General features: G+C 36.4%; 1 protein-coding gene across 1 annotated transcript; it reads left to right on the plus strand.

The window, feature by feature from the left end:
- The first annotated feature begins 1,349 nt into the window (after positions 1–1,349).
- On the plus strand, positions 1,350–22,751 carry MPP4 (MAGUK p55 scaffold protein 4). Its single transcript, XM_031601239.2, has 21 exons — positions 1,350–1,483; positions 2,533–2,654; positions 3,556–3,633; positions 4,323–4,403; positions 4,954–5,085; positions 5,709–5,790; positions 7,031–7,116; positions 8,115–8,186; positions 8,635–8,831; positions 9,885–9,949; positions 10,653–10,670; positions 11,654–11,692; positions 12,935–12,955; positions 13,940–13,954; positions 15,347–15,388; positions 16,204–16,374; positions 17,435–17,515; positions 18,399–18,492; positions 19,247–19,355; positions 20,426–20,560; positions 21,491–22,751. Exons 1-21 carry the CDS (start codon positions 1,423–1,425, stop codon positions 21,680–21,682), a joined length of 1,893 nt encoding a protein of 630 aa, XP_031457099.1. The 5' UTR covers positions 1,350–1,422; the 3' UTR covers positions 21,683–22,751.
- Positions 22,752–23,369: the final 618 nt, after the last annotated feature.

Here is a 23,369-nt window from a genome sequence, read left to right on the forward strand (position 1 = left end):
GCAATAAAATGTTTGAATCAGAATTTCCTGACTTCTGTATTTTTCCCCTCCTTCTGAAAACAGTTCTGTGATTTAACAGGAGAGAGGAAAAATGGTTTAAAAATAAGTGTTAAGATGTGCAGTAAAAGTGACGGTAATGCCTTCTGCTTTTATAAGCAGATCAAGGTAATACATTTCCAGCTTTTCCTTTTGATGTGTTCTATCCACAGAACAATTTAGAGGAAAATGGCTGCATTTTTGCTTCACTGATCTAGGAGATGAGCTACCATATATTTAACAGAATTTGGTGAGGCATTCTCTGTGCAAATAGCGTCATTGTGGTGTTCACTATTGGCTGATGTGCTCAGATATTTGTTGTTGCTGACTTTTTAACTTGTTAACTTTTAAGTTGTGTGACCTGTTCAAATATGTAGTTCTTCAAGAGTAATCTTAGAATAACAGCAGTCATGACAATATTTTCATATTTGTATCAAACATGATTTGGAGTTGGCTTAATGAGATGTAACAAAGATGCTGAATTACTGCACATCTCTCATACATGGGCTTTTGATACTTTGGTGTAGAAATACACCAAGTTATTTCACAACTTTAGGGAAATCAGTAAACATAGGACCGTGTGAGAGAAAATAGTGTTACCTGAGGAATTTCCATGCTTGTTGCAACTTTTAAGTAAAGAATTCTGAGCATTCTCAAAGGCAATCCCCTACTACATTGTTTCTTGCTAGAAATAGATTGGAGATCTTCCTCCACTTTTAGTCTAAGTTATTACTTAGTGCAATCAGCTATAAATGCCCGAGTCCGATGAGGTAAGGTGTGGGATTTTTGTTTGTTTAATTCACTTTGAGGGAATATGGAGGAAAATATGAAATCCTTTCAAAGATGTTGCATTTAAACAGAGATCCTTTCTTTGCAAAATTGTGCCCTCAATTGTTTCAATTTTAATAATGTCAATAACAATAAGAATGAATATAATTTGATTTTTTTGAATGATTTTTTTTCAGGCTATGTAAAACATCTGTTTTATGTAAAACAAGCTTTTAAAATCTCGGGTAAAATAACTTTGTGGTAGCACACTTAGAGTTGAGGAACAGAGGTTATACAAGCAGATTGTTATTTTAGACAGCTTAATAAAGCAAGCTAATGACAATTCCATGAAGAAATAAAATGATATTTTGCAGTTGAGGTTTGTCTCTGCATTTTGGGTGTTGGTGGTAACTGACTTTACATTTGTGGCTCATGTCTTCAATTTATGCTTGCAACCTGTTGTTGCATGTATAAAAATGATGGTCATTGCTGTTTTTGTTCTAATTTTGCATCAATTTAATATACTTGATTTTTCAGTATGAACATACTCTTTTCCCTAGTTCAACATCTGTCTTTCTGAAAACCTACTTGGTGTGAATGCTGTAGTCAAAAACATAGATGGAATCTCCTGGAATGAAAGAAAAAATGGAGGTGCCAGCAGTTTGTGGTCAAGATAATGGTACTTGTAACCCTTGTATTTATCTTTCCAAGAAAACTGGCAAAAAGTTTTGTTCCATGCATGTCTGACTTAAGACTTGTGAGAAAGGCTAATTACATCTATGTTTTACTATAATGGGAATGACTTTTGGTCCCTAATGTTGGTGGGTAATTTATAGGGTTTCAGAAGAGAACTACTGCCATTTGTTTCTGGCTTAAAGTCAATTTCTTTAGCTGTATGAAAAGATTCTAATTTGTAATAGGGCTTTTTCCTTCTGAAGTAAATGATTCTGTTTATTTAAAAAACCTATGCTTCTATGCAGAGTATGTTGTTTTGTTTGAGCTTATTTGTGTAGGGATTGCATTCTTGGAGATACTTAGTGCAAGTTCTCTCAGAGGAAGGCAATGAATAATGAGGAAGAGATCTCAAAAAGCAGCGTTCTTTTGGGTGGTAGGAAGTTTCTGCAGCAGATAATCCTTTAAAGTTAGCTGTGTTTTGAAAGCTTTTCCTGTGGGGCTTACAGTCGTAGTTCACAGAATTCATAAATCATTATTCTTATAAGCGTTTAGATGTCTGCTTTCCTGAAACAGATGGTTTCTTTGGTAATGAGGTACGTTTCCAGGCTTCCCAATTGGGATATCCAATAATTCTGTCTGATGGTTGAGGTAAGAGTCCCATCTGGAGAAGCTTAGTGAGGAAGTACCTGCATAATTATTGTATAAAGAAAATAGCCAATTGAAACTGAAGTTGATCGTATGTGTTGTCATCGTTACAGTGTGGAGTTGGTATAGGAAACAGTTAACTGTCAGTGATTATAAAAAAAAAAAATAAAAAATTGTTCAGGAGAGAAATAAGAGCTGGTTTCTGCATTCAGTTAGCTGTGGTAACTGGATAATGGCAGCTGATTATACAGTCCATTGCAGAAAACAAGTAAAGCAGATAGAGGAAATCAGTGTGTATTTCTTGCAAGTATAAAGATGTTGCTTTTCAAGGAATGGGTCACTGATTAGCTTTTGTTGATATTCTATTTGTGCTGAAATGTGTTGCACTTTTCTGTTTCTTGGGCTCAGGTTTATCTCATGTTCTGACTCTAGTGCTGCAAGAACTGAGTTTGCTCTGTAAAAGAGATGTCAATGGTGTTGGCGTATTATATGACCTGCTCAGATCTCACTGGCTGCAAGCACTTTTAAAGGTAAAATAATACCTAGCTATGAAGATGGATGTTTGCAGGTGATAGCTACTTTATTTTGTCATGTAAAGACAGTAAAAAAAATAATTTATACTAAGTGCTAGTCCTTATATTAGAATTAACATCAACAGTCCGGGTGAACAAATCTACTTTAGCTTTATGGAAAAAAATTTTTTGTTATGAGATGAGCTCTTTTACTTGATGCGTCCATATTAAGGTTAGGGGTGAAGAGGCACGAGTTGAATTTGGCATTGCTCAGCTGTCTTTTTCCACTCTTGAGTGTCTGTTTGGCTATGTATCTTGCTTGCCATGGATACTGATTAAATAATACTTTCTGGTTTTTATGATCTGATAGGCAGCTGGATGCTGTGTGTTGTTATAGAACAGAGTTTTGGCTGGTACTTCTGTCTGAATCAACCATATCTCTTTATAAAACAATTTCTGTACAAATTTTGCTTTACTTTTGTGAGGATTCTAAAAATCTTTAAAGTTTAAATAAGAAAAAAAAAATCCAGAATGCTTTTAAGGCTGTTTTAAATACAGCTACTTGGTATTAAATTTCTTTTGTTAATCATGCCTTCAACAAGGGTAAGGAAGCAAGCCACTAGTCAGAATTGACACTATCTTGCTACTGTCTTGTGTAATCAGCTTTTCTTGGTGGAAAATTAAAAGCCAAAGCATAACTAGCTAGCTGAATGACTGTATGGAAAAACAATTACTTATCGACTAAATTCTAGATGCAGTAGGCATTAAAGATTGAGATTACAAGCTCTCTGGCTCTAGTTGAAATGACAAATTCCTGGAAATACAGTATTGTCTGTGGTATGTTGTGTATGTATCTATATAGTCAAGAAAACAGATGATGCTGTCATTGCGTTGTTTTGTCTATCGTGGCATGCAATAGATTTATGAATGCCTCCAAAACTACCTCGGAAAAAGACCAGTTCCTGTCACGCTGCAGGCATATGTGTTGAATTGTGAGGTAAGACCATGTATTTCTTTACTTACTAATACCAAATTAGTCAACTTAACTGCAGAAAACAATGTTCTAGTATTTGTTTTGTGTCTCAGGTCTGAATATACTATATGAACTGGAAGGATTCTTCACCTTTTCAACAGCTGATTATTTACTGTGTTGATAGGGAAAGAAAACATATATAGCTGTAATCATTAGACTGCACAAGCTCTGGCCATATGAGATAATTAATTGTTTGCTTTAACCACTGACTAAATGTGTGTGTATATATACACAAAATCTATCTCACTGTAGTTTAGTGTTATGGATATTATAAAGCACTTTGACATGAGGTTTTTGAAAAGCTTTTTAGGTATTTTTTTTCTAATAGCTGATTATTAAATAGTAAGAATTAACGACTAAGTGAAGAAACTGATAGTAGTGATGATATTGGTTGAGGCATAGGGAAAAGTAATTTAGACCTCATGGCCTGAACCAAACTAAGTGTTGCATAGTCGCACAGCATGCCAGATGTTACATAGTCGCACAGCCAGACTTATTTTGGTCCAATTTTAGAGCAAACAGTATAGGTATGCTTTTAGTCATATAACGTGCAGGACTTAAACGTTTTATAATGTTGTATTTCTCAACTTAATTTAGAACTTCCTTTGAATTAATTGGCCTTCAGAATCAGACTCTGTGCTTACTCTTATCAGGTGGTAGAGTTGCTGCATGAAGCCCCTCCGTCTGGAGAGATCAAAGAGCTAAGACGATTGCTGAGGGCTCCTCACTTAAGGGTAAGTAATGCTTAAGAACATAGAAAATTTGTTCATAGCAATGTCTGCACTGGGGGTGGAAACAGATGACCAGCTGCTCACAGGAATCAGCAAAGAAGTAGCAAGAGGCTTAGTTTCCTAGTCATGGGCTAACCTAATCAAGAATTCATTTCAGGACTGTGTATCCGCAGTACCTGCACTGGCTGTGTTTTATAAACAGCTACTTTTTAGAGATGTTTCTTTGAAAGGTAAATTCTGAGCAGTTGATGCAGACATGTAAAATCAGAGTTTATTTGATATTATGTGTAAAGCCTGCATTCTTATCTTCCGAATAGAAATATTTCAACTTCTGTAAGATTTCCTGAGGAAACACAGAGAGGAACTGTTCTTAATTTTTTTGCAGTTGGAATTGCCAAAGGGAAAGAAGAAAAAGCCTATGTGGAAGGAACCGATGTCCACTTAAGAACTTAAATTGATTTCTGTTTCCTGACCAGTCACTGTTAAAAGTAAAATCTGTTTTGTTGTATGTTCTTTGCTGATGGGTTGACTTCTTTATTTTTGCTTGTTACAGGCCTTGCTATCTGCTCATGATACTGTGGCCCAGAAAGATTTCGAACCTACGCTTCCACCACTGCCAGACAACATACCTGAGAATGAGGAAGCCATGAGGATTGTCTGCTTAGTGAAAAACAACCAGCCTCTGGTTGGGAAGTTTACTGATATGTCTAATCCACTGCGTTGGATAATGCATCATATGCATTTTGGTTTATTTCCAGGAATATCACACAGACTGTGTGTGTTCTTGAGGCTTTTACAGAATTGGAGATTCGCAAGAATTATTAAGATTGGAAAGGACCCTAAGGGGTCATCTGGTCCTGCTCTGTGGAGGGACAGCTAGAGAAGGTTGTTCATGGTCATGTCCAGTCAGGGTGTGAACATCTGGCAGATGCTTTTATCCCATGAAATTTAAAATGTAAATAAGACTGAGAGCTGTTCCCTCTTTCAAAACAGTGAAGATAGAAAGAAGGATAGAATGAAAGGTTCATTTGTGCTTACAAGCCGAAAACATATTGTAATCTGACTAATTATCTTGGGAGGAGATTTCTAGGAGTCAGATGCTGAGGTTAATTTAGTATGATATTGGATGACTTAATACTATGTGATAGCACTGCTAGTGATACATTCTTCCTAGATCCATGTGGTGTTTTAAAAAATATATTTATCCTTTAATGCCTCTTTGTCATTGCAGAAGAGATCAGACCTGTAGTTTGAAAGAAAACTTATAAGATCTTCAGTGCTGAAACCAGTTTTTTTTCTGTTTGCCAGGGTGCCACTATTAAACGGCATGAGATAACAGGTGACATAACAGTTGCCCGTGTGATCCATGGTGGGCTAGCAGACAGAAGTGGTAGGTATGACTTGAAACGTGGTAATAACAAAAATTCAAGGTGAAATAAGATATTTTTCAAGTAAGATAACAGCTTTACTTCTACAATTAGCCTTCCCTTGTGAACAAGCAGATGCGTATGCCATACAGCACTGTATGCCGTGTTGCATTGGAGTGAGTTTGATTCTGCTTTAATTTTTGTATGAACATGATATGTTTGAGAGAGTTGAGGTACAAATCCAGTTTTTCGTTATTCGGAAGTTAAAAGCAAAGTCACACAAATCTACTATGAGATTGATCATTAACAACCAAAACTGATGTATTATAAAGCTAGCAGCTCATTCTCTGATGGAGAAATAAAATTATAGATAACTTTGTGTAAGATAAAGGGCACTAAGGAATGTGTAGTAATACTTTTTGGGAGTAGTCTATTAAATGTTCTGGTATTATTAGTTGCTAAGCAAAATTAAGACTTTCCTTGGAAACATTTGCTTTGTCATCCTAGAATTATATGCCATTTGTGTTCCTTGGGAAATGTAACTAAAATGTAAAACAAAAAATGAAATTTATCTGTAATCACTGTAAAGTTTCTATTAATAGTTCTGGATTCTGTGTAGAGAAGAAAACCCATACTGTAGGCAGTAGCTGAATATATTCCTAGTTTGATTAATATTTTAAGTTGAAGGAAAATGTGATATTCTTAATTTTTCAGCACCTAAGCAGTTAGGAATTTCTTAAGGTTTGGTTCCAAGTTTCATGGTTTATTAAGACGCTCAGAAATTATTTTAGGAAAGGAAGCTATATTAAAATGTTTATGTAAACTTTTAAGGCAAATTGTCAGTAGATTGCATGTTGTGTAGGGGAGGTGATACAGGCTGCCCAGAAGAGTGGTGGAGTCACTGTCCACAGAGGTTTTCAAGGAAAGATTCACATGGCACTGAGGGATGTGGTTTAGCAGGCATGGTGGTGTTAGGTTGATGGTTGGACTTGGATAATTTTAGAGGTCATTTCCAACCTTAATGTTTCTAAGATTCTAAATAAGAAAACTGAAGTGTTCAAAGTTCTCATGTCTCACAGCATCCCCTGGTCTTATCCAGGGGCAATATGGTGTATTCTTGTGTACCTAGTGTATGGAAACTTCTACAGCTGGCATCTAAACCTGTGATATATCTTTGTTTACCCACCTCCCTCTTCCCCCACCAAGATCATCCATGCTGTGATAAAGTTTTTGCTGCTGCTTTCATCCTTGTTTTTACTGTAGGGTTGCTGTATGCTGGAGACAAGTTAGTGGAAGTAAATGGAGTTTCTGTCGATGGACTTGAGCCTGAGCAAGTTATTAATATTCTGGTACTGAATCTCTTTTAAATTTTAATTGGACTTTGAGGGTAACAGTATACTACTCTATTTCCTTACCTGTGCTGCCTTCCACTCCCTAGAAAGATTGTTTCATTGCGGTGGATGAAATTCACAGCTGCTTATAAAATTGAAGTATTGTGCAAATTCAAGCCTGAAAATTCAGTGTGGGTATAACAGAATCAAATCTAACTTAATTGTGGCCTTTCCATCCCCAAATTCTGTGCGTGTATGTGTGGGGGGGAGAGGAAGGTAAATTATTAATTTATTCAAAATTCACTGATGCATAATTTCCTTGGAAAATCTTCCACAAGAATGAAGTGGTAAGGTGCTATTCTAATAAAATTCCATCTTATGAAATAAACTAAAGCAGAGTGAAGTGAATAAACTTGAGTTACGTGCCTTCGCTTGCATGAAAGCGCAGTGGTAATCGCTTGTCAAAATCTTTTGAAGAAATTTGTGATCTGTCTTTTTTATTTACTGACCTTGCACACAGTCCTTCAGGATTTTTCACTGCAGTGTATTAGTGCCAGTTAGGAATGGCATTATAGTCATGCTATATGTGATGAATGTCAAGTCTTTCGATGTGTTATTTTCCTTGGCATACTATTTCTAGATAATTTTTAGCTTAATTGAAATACTTGATTTTCAAATATTAAATATTTTCCTCCCCCTTTTACATCACTTGTCTAACCAAACTTGCCACTAATTTAAATAAGACTTCAGTAGAAAAAGTTAGGTTTGAATTCATGTTGAACTTGCATATATTTATAACAGAACATGGTTTTTCGTTGAATTAAAAGTATTCAGTGAGATTTTGAAGTTTTCTTCTTGATTTTACTTTTGGAAAAAATATAGTAGTCATATTAACTCAGTCTGCCTAATTCCATTTGTAATAACATAAAAGCCATGTTGTGTTAAGTCTGTGTGACAAAGTTTGGTAATTTATGTTGAATGCCAGTCGTGTTTTATTCCTCTCTTTAATCATTTAGGCTCTCTCTCAAGGAACAATTATGTTCAAGTTGATTCCAGTTTCTGATCGTCCTGTTAGCAACCAAACCACAGTAAGAGTTGTTCTTTTTTCTATATTGCTACTGCAAAGAATTGCTACAATAATACCTGTCTAGTGGCACGATACAAAGATGTGGTGTTTGAAGTTTACTGCAGTCCCTAAAATGTTACCTGCCATATTGGCTATCTCTCAGCTAATATCTGTATGCTGTTGCTGAAGCATTAAATAGACTCAACTGAAATATAGTTGTGTCTCAGATAATGAAGACATTTTTAGAGATATGTAGAGGTTAAAGCTCAATTCTTCTCATAATTTACAAGTCTTCTCTCTTTGCTACTCTATTTTTTCTCCTCCTTAATGAATTGATAGGATTCAGAGCTTGATCATGTTTTTAATCAACTTAATCACGAACAGACTTAACTAGCAGACATACTTGGCTTTGTGATTATAAAGGTTATGTAGTATCTTGGGGTTTTTTTCATTTGCTTGTTTTTTACCAGCTGTATGTGCGAGCAATGGCAGATTACTGGCCATTACAAGATCCTGCCATACCATGTGCTGATGCAGGTTTGCCATTTAAGAAAGGTGAAATACTCCAGATTGTGGACCAGAATGATGCTCTGTGGTGGCAGGCTAGGAAATTATCGGATCTTAGTGCCTGTGCTGGACTGATACCCTCAAACCATCTTCTTAAAAGGTAAAGTAATCTCAATTTTTATGATTTCTAGTCCAGTCTTGCTACATAAACTTTCGCCGTTCATAACAGTAGGATTCAGCTACATCTGACATATTTTTCCTTTTACTGTTCTCAGGCTTATTTCTCTCCTTTTTCTCACACACACTGTGAAAGATGCTTTTCAGAACACCTATGTCATCTGAAATTAAATCTTACATTCATAGCAGTTATCTAGTCTCTGTAGTAAAAGCCCTGCACTAGTTGGAGGTAGAAGCTACAGTTTTAGTGAAAGTGAAAAGCTCTGTTTGGAATCATAATTCATGGTGTTTAAACGTGTATTGGAGGAGTGGGAGGGATATTAAAATGTAAGATAAGAGGATATAGCTGTATCAAATGTGTGGTTTTTTGTTTCTTTTTTAAGATGTCTTATGAGCTATTATTGACTTTTCAGTTTTGGTCAAAACTTATTTCACCAAATAAATGGAAATGCTTTAGAAGAAGAGAAGGATCTTTTGCCTGTTCTGTACATATATAACCCACAGTTTGTTTCTGAAAGCTTGAACTGTAAGGACAATTTAAGCTGCCATAGCACACTTCTTCAGTTTGATCCTCTAGCCACGTGTCCCATCTGTGTTGCCTCAAGAAAATATAAGGCCAAGCAATCATAAACTTTGATTTATACTCTATATAAACCTACCTGTGTTTTTATAATAGAAGTTGAAATCATACTAAGTTGTGACTGAGGCTGGAAGCAAAAGACTTTCCTCTAATTCTATAGGTCTGTAGACTAGAATGGCTAATATGCCTGTCCTTATACATTAACTCAAAATATTTTTGTGCTGCTGATTTGGATATTACATTTAAACAGTTCTGATAGCGCGTGGCTTTCCTTCACTATTCTGCATTGGGCTAAAACAACTGCTAGTATTTCCATTTTTTTGATGTTTTGCACTGGCTCAGTAGTGATTAACATCAAACATTCTGTGAATATGGTTGAAGCATCGTGCCCTTGTGGACTGGCTTCTTTATTTATTTTTTTATTAATTTAACTGTGCTATATTTCTTTCTATGCAGGAAGCAGCGAGAATTCTGGTGGTCTCAGCCCTTTCAGCCCCACCTCTGTCTCAAGTCATCAATATGTGAGTGAAAAGTTATTTGAATGGTAGAGCAGGAAGGAAAAGTCTTGTTGCTGCTTCCCGGAATACAGAAATTACAAGCTCATACAAATTCAGTTTAAGTCAAAGACATTATTTCTAGAGCCACGTTGTAACGTCAGCAGTGCTTTAAATATTCTCTTGAAAATAATTACTTAGTGGTAGTTGTATTTGGAGGACTGGTGGTGATTTCAGTCATCTCCAGTGTACTAGATACCTAACTGAGAATCTGTGAATTCAGTTTCTTCTGTAATTTTAGTGAGTTAGGAGCACTTTGTGCCCACAGGGTCAGGTCTGAAGTGACAAAGTCTCTGAAGTGACTAGTCTCATGACTTTACAGGGGCATAGACAACAGTTCTGCCCTGGAAGGTGATACAATACTTTTAGAATAGAAGGGAGTATTTTTTCTTCAAGGTACAGTTAAGCTACGTTGCCCATGGGAGATCCACCTTCCAGCTACATAATCTAACTTTTCATAAACTTGTAGTTATTCCTAGACATGAGGAATGTTCATCCTGTTTCTCTCCATTTTTTCTATGGTTCTTTTTACTCTTCTTTTGTGATAACTTCTAGATTAAGTGCTTCATTGCATAGGATTCTTCTGACTGAAAATGATTTGTTTGTTAGAGCTCTCTTTTACCATAATTTTATTGCGTTTTAATTGCTTCACTGGATATACTGTGGATAGTAAGCACTGTGGAAGAAGGTAGGAGATGGTGTGTGGACTATATTGCATTTCTGTACTTAGAATCAACATAGCACTTGTTTTTTTTTAGGCTTTGTAAAAGTTGCCAGAAATAAGGTGGTTTGAGTTTTTTCCACGTATTTGTGAAGTTCTAACATTTTGCATGCAAGTCTTTTGTTTGGTTGAAGTGATGGAAACTTAAATTATCCAAAAGTGGAAGTTTAAGCTATGCGCTATTTGATGGGGAACTGAGAGTTTGGATGGAGTGCTTAGAGGAGGGAAAGACGGCTTTTTCCTTCCTCTCTTCCATCTTCAGCAGATAATGTGAGCAACTCTGGGAGAGTACCTCATGAAAGGATATCTTTGGGCAAATGTAATTAGGATGGAAACAGGAGTTTATTGGGATTGAAACATGGTCAGCTGGAAAATAGTTCCTACTGGGCCTGTCTGTAGAACACAAAAGAGCAGAACACGCAAATCTGAGGATGCCCAAATCCATGACGTTAGATTTCAAGGACATGAATTGATGTGATCTGAGCATAAAGAGGAAACTGAATCCATCTTTTATTTTTCTTTCTTTATAAAATTAATATCAACCAAATAAAACCACTTCTTTGAGCAAAACATAATGAAAAGATGGACCTAAATGCAGTGAGAAAACAGAGTGAGTGGAACATTGCACTCTGTAATTGTAATATTTAATAAATAAGTTTTCATAGGGTAAGCAGAGCAATTACCATGTTAGACCTTTTGTTATTTCAAAAAGATAATTCAAGTTGGAAGTGTTCAGACTAGGAGCTAAAGAACAGTATTCTGCTTACAAAAGATGGAGAACATCAGGAAGACGTGGTTGCGGTGCTTGAAATCCATAAATGTATAAAGCTTCAGATCTCTTCTTTCAGTTGTCTGAGTTCAGTCTCATTATGTGTAAGGTTTTTTCCCTCCTCTCTTTTTTCCTGATTTGGATAACTTTTGTGTGTGTGTGTGTGTTGATCTGTCTGCAGAGGATGACATGCAAATTGATGAGAAGTGTGTGGAAACAGGTAACTGAATTGACTTTGGACTACTGTTTGCTTCAAGGTAATAGCTAGTCAAAGCAGATTTTATTTCTTACTTAAAGAGAATCATTCTTCAAGTGAATTTAACTGTAGAAAATTCTTGTTTTCATACTCTGGTAACGTATGTCACTGTATGAAAATGAGCTGTCTGCAGTTCTGGTGTACAGTGAATGACTGCTTACAGTGAAATGTGCTGAAATGAGGGACCACCCAAGAAACATCTGAATGAGAAACAACATCTTTGATTCAGATTTTGAATTGTGTAACAACATCAATTTTGCATATTTAAAGCCGGAGATTATTGTAATCTTTGAGAACCCATACAATTCATTGTCAAGAGTCTGAGCTGATTTGAATACATTTTCAGGCAGTGAGCAAGAATGGGGTTGCACAGGTAAATAGTATATATGAAGAGTGTGAACTTGACGCACTTCCTGAAGTGGCGCAGTTCGTTCTTCCTTCTACTGGGGTTTTTAAGAAAGTTCTCAAGAGGGGATGTGATCCTGTAAGTACCTGCTGTAGAACTTTTTGCAGTTTTCTGAAACAGTTGTTACTGTCCACATCTGATTGCACTAAGAAGCGTGAAAAACTGCTAGCACATTACTTGTATCATGTCAAATTTGTTAAACAGAAGTTTGAGAATCTGAGACATTGCCCCCAAGCAATATTGTTTATAAAGGCATCGCAACACCTGAATGCTTGTAAATGTATTGCCTTCAGGTGCCTGGTGCATCACAGGATTAGTGCATGCATGCAGAATGCCTTGAATATGGTGACTAAAGTCCCCTAATCTCACACACTAGGCTGTTGCATCCTTAGCCAGGAGCTCAGGTACTTGCCTAAGTTACTTTTGGCATCATGGGAGGGGTTTGAAAGTGTCTTTGCCTCAAACACAAGTAGGTACTGTATGTTTGCTGTCACATCAAAAGAAAACAAAACAAAAAAAACCCAGCCTGCATACAAGAGTCTTCTAATTCGTATGCCAATCCACTTTCTGCACATATTGCTATTGGGGAACAAACATTTTTCTAAACAGATTTCCAGAAGAATGACTGTGCGGAGAGAGATTAGGTAGTTAATTCAGGCATTTTCTCAATGTAGGAGGAAGTGAAGAATATGTGTATGAAGCAGACTGATGGGAGCTGGAAAATTCCAAAATTTTGTAAGAGGAAAATAATTAATTTTTGTATTTATTTTAATAACTTTGCTGTCCGGATTATTAAAAAGATGAAGAAACATTTGAGTCTGGTAAGTTCTTCTGACCTAACTCTGAATTCCTTGATATTGTTTTGCTTTGAGATGACTGTCCACAAAAAAAAGCAAGCAGCTTAAAAACAAGCAGTTGACAAAAATAAGAATACTTTTTTAGCTTTAAAAGCCATCCTGATCTATGGTGCCTGTAGGAGCTGCTGATGTATAAAGAAGGAAAATGTTCCATATTCTTGATTGTGTGCATAGTCAAGAATGTATAGAAAGAAAAATGTTTTTATGAAAATGAATGGGTTATGTATAAGTCAATCAGCGAGGGTGTTTCTTTGTTTTGGTTTTGTTTTTTTAACCAAGCAAATCCTTTTAGGTAACAGCTACCTATCTATTGCATATTGAGAATTCTGCAAAATGTTGAATCTTCTAAATAAATGTGTTTTTTACTAAAAGAAGTCTTCTACTATTAAACTTCATTGAGGTGTTTGGCAGCGCTATGGAGAAAACGTCATTCCAGCTCCCTTTCCTGCAGCTTTTCTGCATTTGACTTGCCAGTAGGATCATCTTTTATCACAGATCAGTAATTTTCTTTCACCTCTTAGTCAGAGCCTGAATCTCTTAAGACAGATCTATATGGCTGCTTTTTGTTTTCAGGCTAGGACACATGGTAACTGCATTTCGGGTTTACTGTTGCAAATCCTACTCCTTACCACTGAGTCTGCTCTCTGCTGTAACCTAGAAGAGCAATAAGGAAGCAAATATTTCCTATCCTACATCTTACTAAACAATTATCTGGCTGTCTTTATGATTTATTTTGCAAGTACAATACTGAAATAGATGCTGTAAATGAGACTCATTCTGAACATTCATGCTCTGTGCTTCATTGGGTGTATTTTGGAGTTAGAGCCTGCAATACCCGTTTCCCAAATTTCCTAAATTCAGTGGGCCGTGCTGGTTAGTTTTCTTCATTTTAGTTTTGAGAAAACAGTCCATACTAATTGTTCTGTCTGTCTCTGTCTGAACCCTCAGAGGAGCTTAAAGAAGGTAACACTACCTCTTTTCTTTCTAACCCCTGTAAGCAGCTCTCTATTAGAATTTATCATGATATATTGCATGATGAAAAACTATACTCCTGTTATAATTTCTGATAGCTGATATGGTTGCTCACCGTGAATTTCCATGCTGCACTCTGTACCATGTAAGGACAGGGTAGATAAAGTAGATAGACTCAAAGATTTGAATGACATCTCAAAATAAATGAGGATAGAAAGGATATAAGCATAGGTGTGCTGCGCAGTACTCTAAACTTTGCTGTAGTCAAGCAGTTCTGTGCCAAGTAGGGTTTTCTCATTATAAACAAGGAGTTGTTAGCAAGTATAAGAAGTTGGAATGAAACTGTCTTTTAAAGCTGTGAGTAGTGCAGAGTGCATAGGCCTAAAAAAAACCATGCATCTAACCTTGTTTTGATATCTGCTTGCTTATGAGATAACTACCAGTCAATTGACAAGTTCTAAAATATTATACATTAAATGCATAATGGTTCCAGAACAAAAAAAATAATTTTCATTTGCAAAGCATCTAAAGATATGCCTATGTCTTCTGTATCTTGTTCTTGGTTTAGCAAAGCCTTTGTAAAGGGAATACACAACTTGAATAACTATACATGTGATTAGGTGAAAATTAGGAGCCCTTCTTGAAGAGAAATAAAATACTGATGCCACTAGGTTTTTTGTTGTTTTTAAGTCACCTCAATAAAATAGTTGAGCTCGAGCATTAATCTGTTGGTGAAGTGATATTTTGGAGCTTTGTCGAAGACATTTAATTTAAAAAAAAAAAAATGCATGTAGAGATCTAGAAGACTTATCAAAATGCTTACAACATTACAAGAAACAGCATGAGAATGGGGAGAAAATGAACTGGAGGAAACAGATTTTTCTGGAATATTGGATATATGGTTGTTCTAAACTTGTTATTTTTGACTTTGACCTACTGTACTGTTAGTCATCGTAATATTGTAACTGAAGAATTCTTTTAAGCTAGGTTTTACCTGAAAAGCTTAAATTAGGTGGACTTTTTTTTTTTTGCACTTTAAGTATTTTGAAACATTGGTGTGTAGTTATCATAGAAAAAGAACAAATAAAACACTGAGGTTTCAGATCTCACTTAAAAAAAAAAAACAAAAAAAAAAACCAACAACATGACTTCCAAGCTTAATTCAACTAGTTTAATTTCCAAGCTCTTACAGAAAATGTGGTCATGTTTGAATATTTCATATTTTTGTGTAGCGTGCTTTTTAAACTAAATTAGTTTGTAATACTAGCTTGTGTTATCTGCAACGCTGTTCTTACAGGATCAGAAATAATTGCTAGCAGTATAGCTTTGAAACTTTTACTCTCCTTTTTTTTTTTCCTTCATGAGTATTTCTTCTTATTCTAGAAGAGGAAGAATTTGGTGAATTTGGTCAACGAGTCTTCATTGGTATGCAGTGACTAAAGATAAGTAAGATGTTTAGGGCTTGATCTAGATTAAATGTTTGTGTGGAGTTTAAATCAAATGCTCTGGTCTTCACCTAAAGAGTTACTGAACTGAATTTTGCTCACTTGTTTTCCAGACTTCAGGAAGCCATTTTCTTCATACCAGTACTTGCTCTCTCTGTTTAAGCCTCTGTTCTTGATAGATTTCTACTGAGGCATGGCCGCCTTTTAAATTGACTTTGTTATATTTGTTATATTTGTCTTACTTCAGGATTATCTTTTATTAGAACATTGTTCTGTTATCTGTCATGCATCAAGAATAATGATGAGGATTTTCATTAGAGAAGTAAATGTAAAAATGAGGTTCTCAGAGTTGGATAGTAAAGTGGAGCAATAAGCGGATCCTTGATACTAAATCATAACAATCTCTATAAAATATTTGTATTCGTTTTGTAGGCTGAAGCAAAAGTTCAGTATTTGCTTTAGTAGAGTGGACCTTAAAAATAAATAAAATCTGTTGACCTGTTCCTATGGATGCTTTATATGATTATAAATTTCTGTTTGGGTTAGTTTTGGGCATATTGTTGTGGTCTTTAATTATGGGCTAATTTTCAGGTAGCTTTTAATGCAATTTGACCTCGTTCATCTAACGCTCAGAGGTCCTACCAAGCTAATATGCCAAGTACGCTAGTGAAATTAGCTATCTTTTACCTTGCTAAAAAATACAGCAGATATTTAGCTTAGGGACACTCTAGGCTCCAGAACTACCTGCTTGCATTTAGTTGCGATTTTTAGTGCTGATGCCTTTGTCCCTTACAGCTGGCTTCCGCAGAAGTATGCGCCTGTGTCGGAGGAAGTCCCGGGCCACCCAGCAGTCATGTTATGCTCGGTGCCCCAGCAGCTGCTGTAGCACTTTTGCAGCTCCATATGAGGAGGTGGTTAGGTACCAGCGGCACCCGGGAGATCGGAACAGACTAATTGTACTTGTGGGTAAGCTGTAGTTACTTCCTAATGAAACATTCACAGCTTGTGATGGAGGGGAGGAAATGGTCAGTTTGTGTCCAATTTACTGCTGCTAATCTTGACAAGTGGTGGCTGAGGACAGCATAGGTAGCCCTGAAAGCAGCATATCAAGAATGATTTCTTGTAACTTTTCTCCATTGTTGATTTTACACTCTGATGTATGTATCATCTTTACTTGAGACAATTTTCTAAAAAAGAAAAAAAAAACAACAAAAAGACAAAGTCTTCAGAAGAAACCATATGGTTGTGAATTCTGGTTGAATATGCATTTTATTAGGAAAATGGTTCAGTTTTATATTCAGGTAGGACTGATACATAAAAGTGATGAAAAACATAAGTACACGCAAGCATTTCTACTACTGGAATTAAAAAATGTGCAGGTATGGTAGCTGAAACAAGAGGTCTTCAAATCTTTGGACTAGAAAATATCTATCCTGGGTAGAAGGGAAAGCTAAAAAGATGTCTTTGATTGTGGTTACTATCGTAAATATTGTATTAAACAGGCTGCTGTTTCTCAAGTTCTCTTTACGTCATTATGACTGAAAGAAGCCTGGTTTTCTGTAGTGTTCCACATTCCTGAAAAAGCAAACTGAGTAAAAGCAGGTTACTTGTACTTTCCAAGTCTGTAAGTTTATTTAGTGTTTTGTTTTAAAATGGTGCTGCTGAGTTACTTCCCAGGAGTGACCATATTGCTAGGAAGTGATTTGTACCCTCATCCATCAAGATACTTTAGTCACATCTAGTATATTTTTCAAGAAGTTCACAAGATCAAACTTGCTTGATTACTTGCTACTAAATAATTCTTCAACACGAGGAGCAATCTGATTTCTATTCTGGTGATAGGTCATTGCCTGTTACCTAAAAATACAAGTTCATCATATTTACAATTCATTTGTGTATGTGTGAAATGTTAGAAAACGGTTGTCTTAGAGATTTTTTCCAAACTTAATGATTCTATAAAAATGTGGGGGGTGGGTGCAAAAAGTGCCTCTAAGTGTAATACTAGTCATTTTTTTCAACTATTCAGGTCCTGCAGGAGTGGGAGTGAATGAGCTAAGGCGAAGGCTTATTGCAAGCAACCCACGAGAGTTTCAAAGTGCTGTGCCTCGTATGTAATATTCTTCTTATTTCTGTCCCCCCCTCCTTCAAAAATGGTGATAAGGAAATGTCAGGTACCTACCTCTTGCCTTTGTGTACTCATGCTCTTTGTTGTGTGACTGTTTGTACTGCAAGCTGTAGTCACTTGCTTTTATAAAAGCTGGTTTAAAATACTGTCTTTCTGTTTTGGCAAATCAGCCAAAGGCACTCTTCAGTTACACCTTCTGAAAGCTTAAAATTCTATGTAGCAATAAATCTGTATGACTCTCTAATCTTTGCCATTTTCTTTTCATAGATAAAAGAGTATTTCTTAGGCACCTTTTAAGTTCATAGCATTTAGGTGATCAGGTACGAGAGTGGAGGCAACTGAAGATGGTGCTTAATAGGCTTTGCAGCTTTCCTCATTAGCCTTCTGGTCTCGAATGAGACTAATACAGATTAATTTCTGACTTAATCATAGAAATTTTCTCTACCTTTGCTTATTGGGTTCTTGTGATTTGGGTAACTAAAGAGAGAATGTATCAATCTGAAACTTGTTGAAAACTTAGGAATTTCCATTATGTTTAAGATCCCAAATATGAGGAAAGTGCAAATGTGCAAGTGCTTGCGGAATGTTTCAGAATGAACATAAATCAGCTTCACCTTGGAGGAAAAGCAATTATGCAACTAGTTCTAAAGAAGTTTCTGATTGATTTAATCCAAACAGCTGCACTTCTTCTGTTCTAGGAAATATAGATAGCTTAGCAAGTTTGGACTTAAAAAAGAAAAACAAAAAAAACTGATTTTAGTACCTACAAAATAATTATTTATATGCCTTCATGTAAGCTCTCTTATTTTCATCTATAACACTGCAAGAATTTACTTCAATTGATTTCTACTATCTCTACTTTCAGACACCACTCGAGTTCAGAAGAGTTATGAAATGAATGGTCGTGAATATCACTATGTATCAAAGGAAACTTTTGAAAATATGGTGTATAGCCACAGGTAAAAACTGTAACACTCTCCGAGAGCCGATGGTTTTGTAGTTAGGATTTAAGTCTGGGTTCCTCTCCTTACACTTACATAGCAAGTTGGGTGTATATTTGAGTCAAATTGTTTCAAAAACCATTTGTGCAATTGCAAATAAGTTCCTCTACAATCAATCTTGGCATTTTTCTCAAAGTGTGGTCTCTAGTCCTGAGCTTGTCTGGTGTGATTGGTAAATTAGGAATATAAGCCCTCTTAGGAACTGGTTTGGTTTTCAAAATTGAGTAGGTCAGGGCTGTCCCTAACCTGTATCTCTGTTGTGGAACCTGTGTGGTGATGACATCTCCATGTAAGCACCTCAGCTATAAGGCCCAAACTTTAAGAACTGTTCCTTTCTCTGCCTCAATAGACTCTCTGCTAAAATAGACCAGCTTAGCAGCAGAAGCTATACTCCTTAAGTATATACTCCTTAAGCTATACTCCAAAGTGCTTTGAGATCATCTCATCTGTGAAGTTATTAGTACTGAATATAACTGACAAGCTTTTTGTTACTAGAATCCAACCCCCAAACACATTATTTGTATTAGTAAAATAAGTAAAAGATAAGTAAAAAAAATGCATTCATTATAGCTGTAGTAGTTCTTGAGTCATGTTCACTGTTTTATGATTTTTCGATCTTAATCACTGGTTAGTTTGGAAAGTTTCATGCTTCAATGGAACCTTTTTGAGACTGAAGCTCTCTTGTTTTCCTTCTTTCTCACCACTGATACAGAATGCTGGAATATGGGGAATACAAAGGGTACATGTATGGTACCAGCATTGATGCAGTGAGAACAGTCCTTGATGAAGGGAAGATCTGTGTAATAGATTTGGAACCACATGTGAGTTGTAAAGGGGCAGGGAATCTATAACTATATCTCCTGGAAGGAAAAATAATTCTGTATACATTCATGAGCTACTGGAATGCTGTTAGATGCTTTGTCTTGTATTTCCTGTTACAGTGTTTATTAATAGTAGATTTGTTGTTGCGTGGGTCTTAAGGGAAAAAGTACTTCTGTGACAAGTACATACAGATCAGTATTATTCTCTTGTTCATTTGTTTTCAAGTGAGCAGCTGCATTATCAGATGGAATGATGCAGAAAAGAGTTTTCATACTTGCATACAGCAAGGACTATTCTTTCATGTGGAAGCTGTGATCACAGTGAGCTAGACTGAGCCTTTTTTTTTTTTAAAGTTACATACCTGTGGAGCACTACTCAAAATCCAAACTGCTGTAGGAGCAGATAAGGCTACAGTGTGGTATTTGTTTTGCATCTGAAAACATCCATAGGTTTATTCTGCTGCACTTCTCCTGAACAAGAGGGAGGAGGAGGGAAGAAATTTAATTTCACTGCTTCAACATTATATGCCACCATGAGTTTCTAGAATGTGAGTTTGTGGGCAAGTTTTAGGGTATGAAGTAATGGTACATAACCATTCTTTAGTGGTCACTAGGAGGTAGGAGAATTGCTGTGTAGTTGCATACTTGTATTTTAAATGAGGTAGTTTGGCAACTTTACATGCTGCAATTTTTATCTTCTTTATTTTTTTGTTTTCCAAAAATACTTCTCCAAAGGTAGCTCAATAGTTTTTTTGGTGGCTGTTTGTTTATTTAAAATCAGAGTCCTCTTTGGTGTTGTCAATTTGTTGAAGGCAGTGTCCAGATACTCACTGACATTGAAAGCATCTTCTAATAAGGTTGTCAAGCAGAATTAAGTGACCGGTATGCTATGCTTGCTTTAATAATGTCTGGTCCAGGGATTATCAGTGAGGTCATTTTAAAGTAGGTGTTTGTGAAAAAGATTACTGCTAGGTCTGGAGGTAATAATACATTGTAAACAATTCGTTTTCTATTGAAATACAACTGGGATGAATACACCTGAAATAGTTGTTTTTATTCCTATTTTGCAGGGCATCCAAATAGCCCGGACTCATGAATTAAAGCCCTATATTATATTCATCAAGCCATCCAGCATAAGCTGCATGAGGCAAACGCGTAAAAATGCCAGAATCATTACAGATTATTATGTGAACATGAAATTCAAGGTGAGATGTGGGAATGGAAGAGACACAATTTGCTACACTGGGGTTGTGTGTTTAGAACATAATGCATTCTATTGTGCTACTTGATTACATCTTTATAAGTTTAAGTCCTGAGGTTCAGATCTAAATTCTTTTTTCATTTTATTTTTGTTTTTTTCCTCCTCTAAATTTGCTTTGAAGGAGGGTTGTGATTTGTACATAAGGAATTGAAGCATTTGGTCAAATGTCTTCATACAAAGAGGCTACTTGGGATACTTCAGTTTTAACTAACTGCCTTGTGACAAGGTTTGAGTCAACAAACACATTTACTGTTTGCACTGAAACGTATGGATCAAATGTGCTTCATTCAGTGATGTAAAAAAGTATTTTTCATGCAGTTTTAAGTGTGTAATGTACTCTATTGTGTATAAATGCTGTATAATGTATTTCTGACAGTACTGATATCTGTTCCATAGTGACTTTTATAGATAGAACACAAATCCTGCTTGTAGGAAATACATAGCTTGCATTTGCAATGTGTGTAGTGTATTTATCACCACTGTTTCCATGCAAATCATAATCAAGCTTAGCACCTTAAAGTTTTAGAGACCTCAGTGCATAACCATAAATGCAAGTCATAATTGTTATGACACAAATATGAAAATGGAGAAGGTAAATTAAAATGCAGAGTAAGAATGTGTGCAAGAGAGCAAGTGGAGCGTACTGAGACTCAAGGTACTTCTGTGAGAAGCATACGGCAATCTTTCAGAAGCCTGGAACTGATTGTAGCCAAGATTTTTCAGTGTTATAGCAACTGTGAATTGAAATACTGTGCAATGGCATTGTCTTGTCTACTCACTTCTTGTCTTCATAGCGCAGGGTGTTGTGCAGATGCCATGCAGATTGTTTCTCTCTACAGTAACTAGAGCTTTAGAGATTTGTTGTGTCTCACAGGAGGAAGATCTACAGGAGATGGAGGATTCTGCTAAGAAAATGGAAGCTCAGTTTGGTCAGTTCTTTGATCAAGTGATTGTGAATGACAACTTACAAGAAGCATCTGCTCAGCTGTTGTCTGCAGTCCATCATGCACAAGACGAGCCCCAGTGGGTCCCTGCAATATGGATATGCTCAGATACTCAGACATAATTCAGAGTGGGAGGCAGCTCCATGAAGATTACGGATTGTTTTACTTCAAGAATAATCCTCATGTCAGGATTGTGAGAATTTATCTTCGTATGCAAGGGATTTGGAAGAGGATTAGGAAAGAAGCCGCTATAGGAGATATTATCATACTATGTTCTGTGTAGCTGTTCAGCTTTTATGCTACAATTGCACCTTTTTTGTACAAAAAGGAAACACTGTGAGCAATCCACTGCAAGAATAAATAAAAATCTATTTTGTTGCATGTATAATTTACTCATGGGTGTCCAAACTTTTAGCTTGCTTGGGCCACACTGAGTGAAGAGGAATTGTCTTCAGCCACGTATACAGAGGCTGCTCTGAAAGTAATGACTCCTATTTTACTTTCATGGAAACTACAGCAGAAAAAAATAGCACAACAATGTTATTTAATAGTGTTTTGTAGCTGAGAATTTGCTCTGTTTTTCACTGTGATCATCACCATTAGCTATGCATTTTGTCAGCAGTGAACAAGAGCCTACATGTCGTGCTCATCAAAACCTGCACCAGCAGAGGTGACCCACTGTGTTTGCATCGTGTTTGGTCTCCATTAAGGAATGGGTGCCATTTTTTCCACATGGAGGAATTCAGTGACACTTCTGCTTCAGATGCCAATTTGTCAATCTGCCCCTCTGCTGCCATCTGTCACGTGGAACAAAATGGAATGGAATATTGGTGGGAAGGTTCACCTCCACTCAATATCACCAACATCTGCTTCTGACATTGCAGGCCAACATAATAAAATAAGGGGTGTTACTTTCAGAGCAGCCTTCATAAAATATGCAATACAGCTACTGTGTAAAGAGCAACAAAAATATCAAACTAGTGGGATATGTGATCTTGTTTTTGTGAAACAACACATTGGCCTGGTTTGATGGCAGTGGTTGCAATTCTCGGGGAAGTCTCAGAGCGTTTGTTTTGGTTTTAGGTGAAATTTTACTTGTACTTCATCCTTGACAACCGTTCACAAATGTATGTATTGCCAAAAAGGGATGATGTGAGTAAGGTGTGATTGTGAAGTGAGAAATATTTTTCTCTTGCAAGAGGGGGCTTATAAAAGTCTGGTAAAGAGATATGACCAAGCTTTTCTTTGAAGTGAATGCCTGATTGCAACTTTTGAAAATTTGCAGGTTATTCATTTATGTTGACTGAAAATGCAGTCATAAATATACAAAAATATTGATTTTTTTTTTCAATCTTGAAGTCTCAAATTCCCCTATTAAAGTAGACAGCATGTTTTTTGTGGTTCATTGATCTGTGTGCAGTTAATGTATCAAAATGTACACATTTGAGTTAGCACTGCACCCTCTGTGTGCCCCAGCCCAGACAGTGCTGATCACGTGCCGACACGCGGTGGTTGTGAGCAATGGCTGCTCAGTGGGGCAGAGCTGCTGCCATGATCTATCAGGGCTTGGCTTTTCCTCCATCAACTCAAGTGAATGAAAACTGACAAAACATGGGTTTATTAAAGCGGAAAATCAAACCCAAAGTCCATTTTCCTGTTGGTTTGAGGCAAGGCAGCATGATCTCTTCAGCAGCGAGTACCGTGATTACGGCTAACAAGTTCCTCACTCTTCATCTTACATTACAGGTGTATTGGATGCTGAGGAAACAGCTTATTCTGTCAGCCCAGCTCCCCCTGGAGAAAATCAAC

The sequence above is a fragment of the Phasianus colchicus genome, chromosome 7 (genome assembly GCF_987193195.1).
Source record: "Phasianus colchicus chromosome 7, bPhaCol1.hap1.1, whole genome shotgun sequence".
NCBI lineage: Eukaryota > Metazoa > Chordata > Aves > Galliformes > Phasianidae > Phasianus > Phasianus colchicus.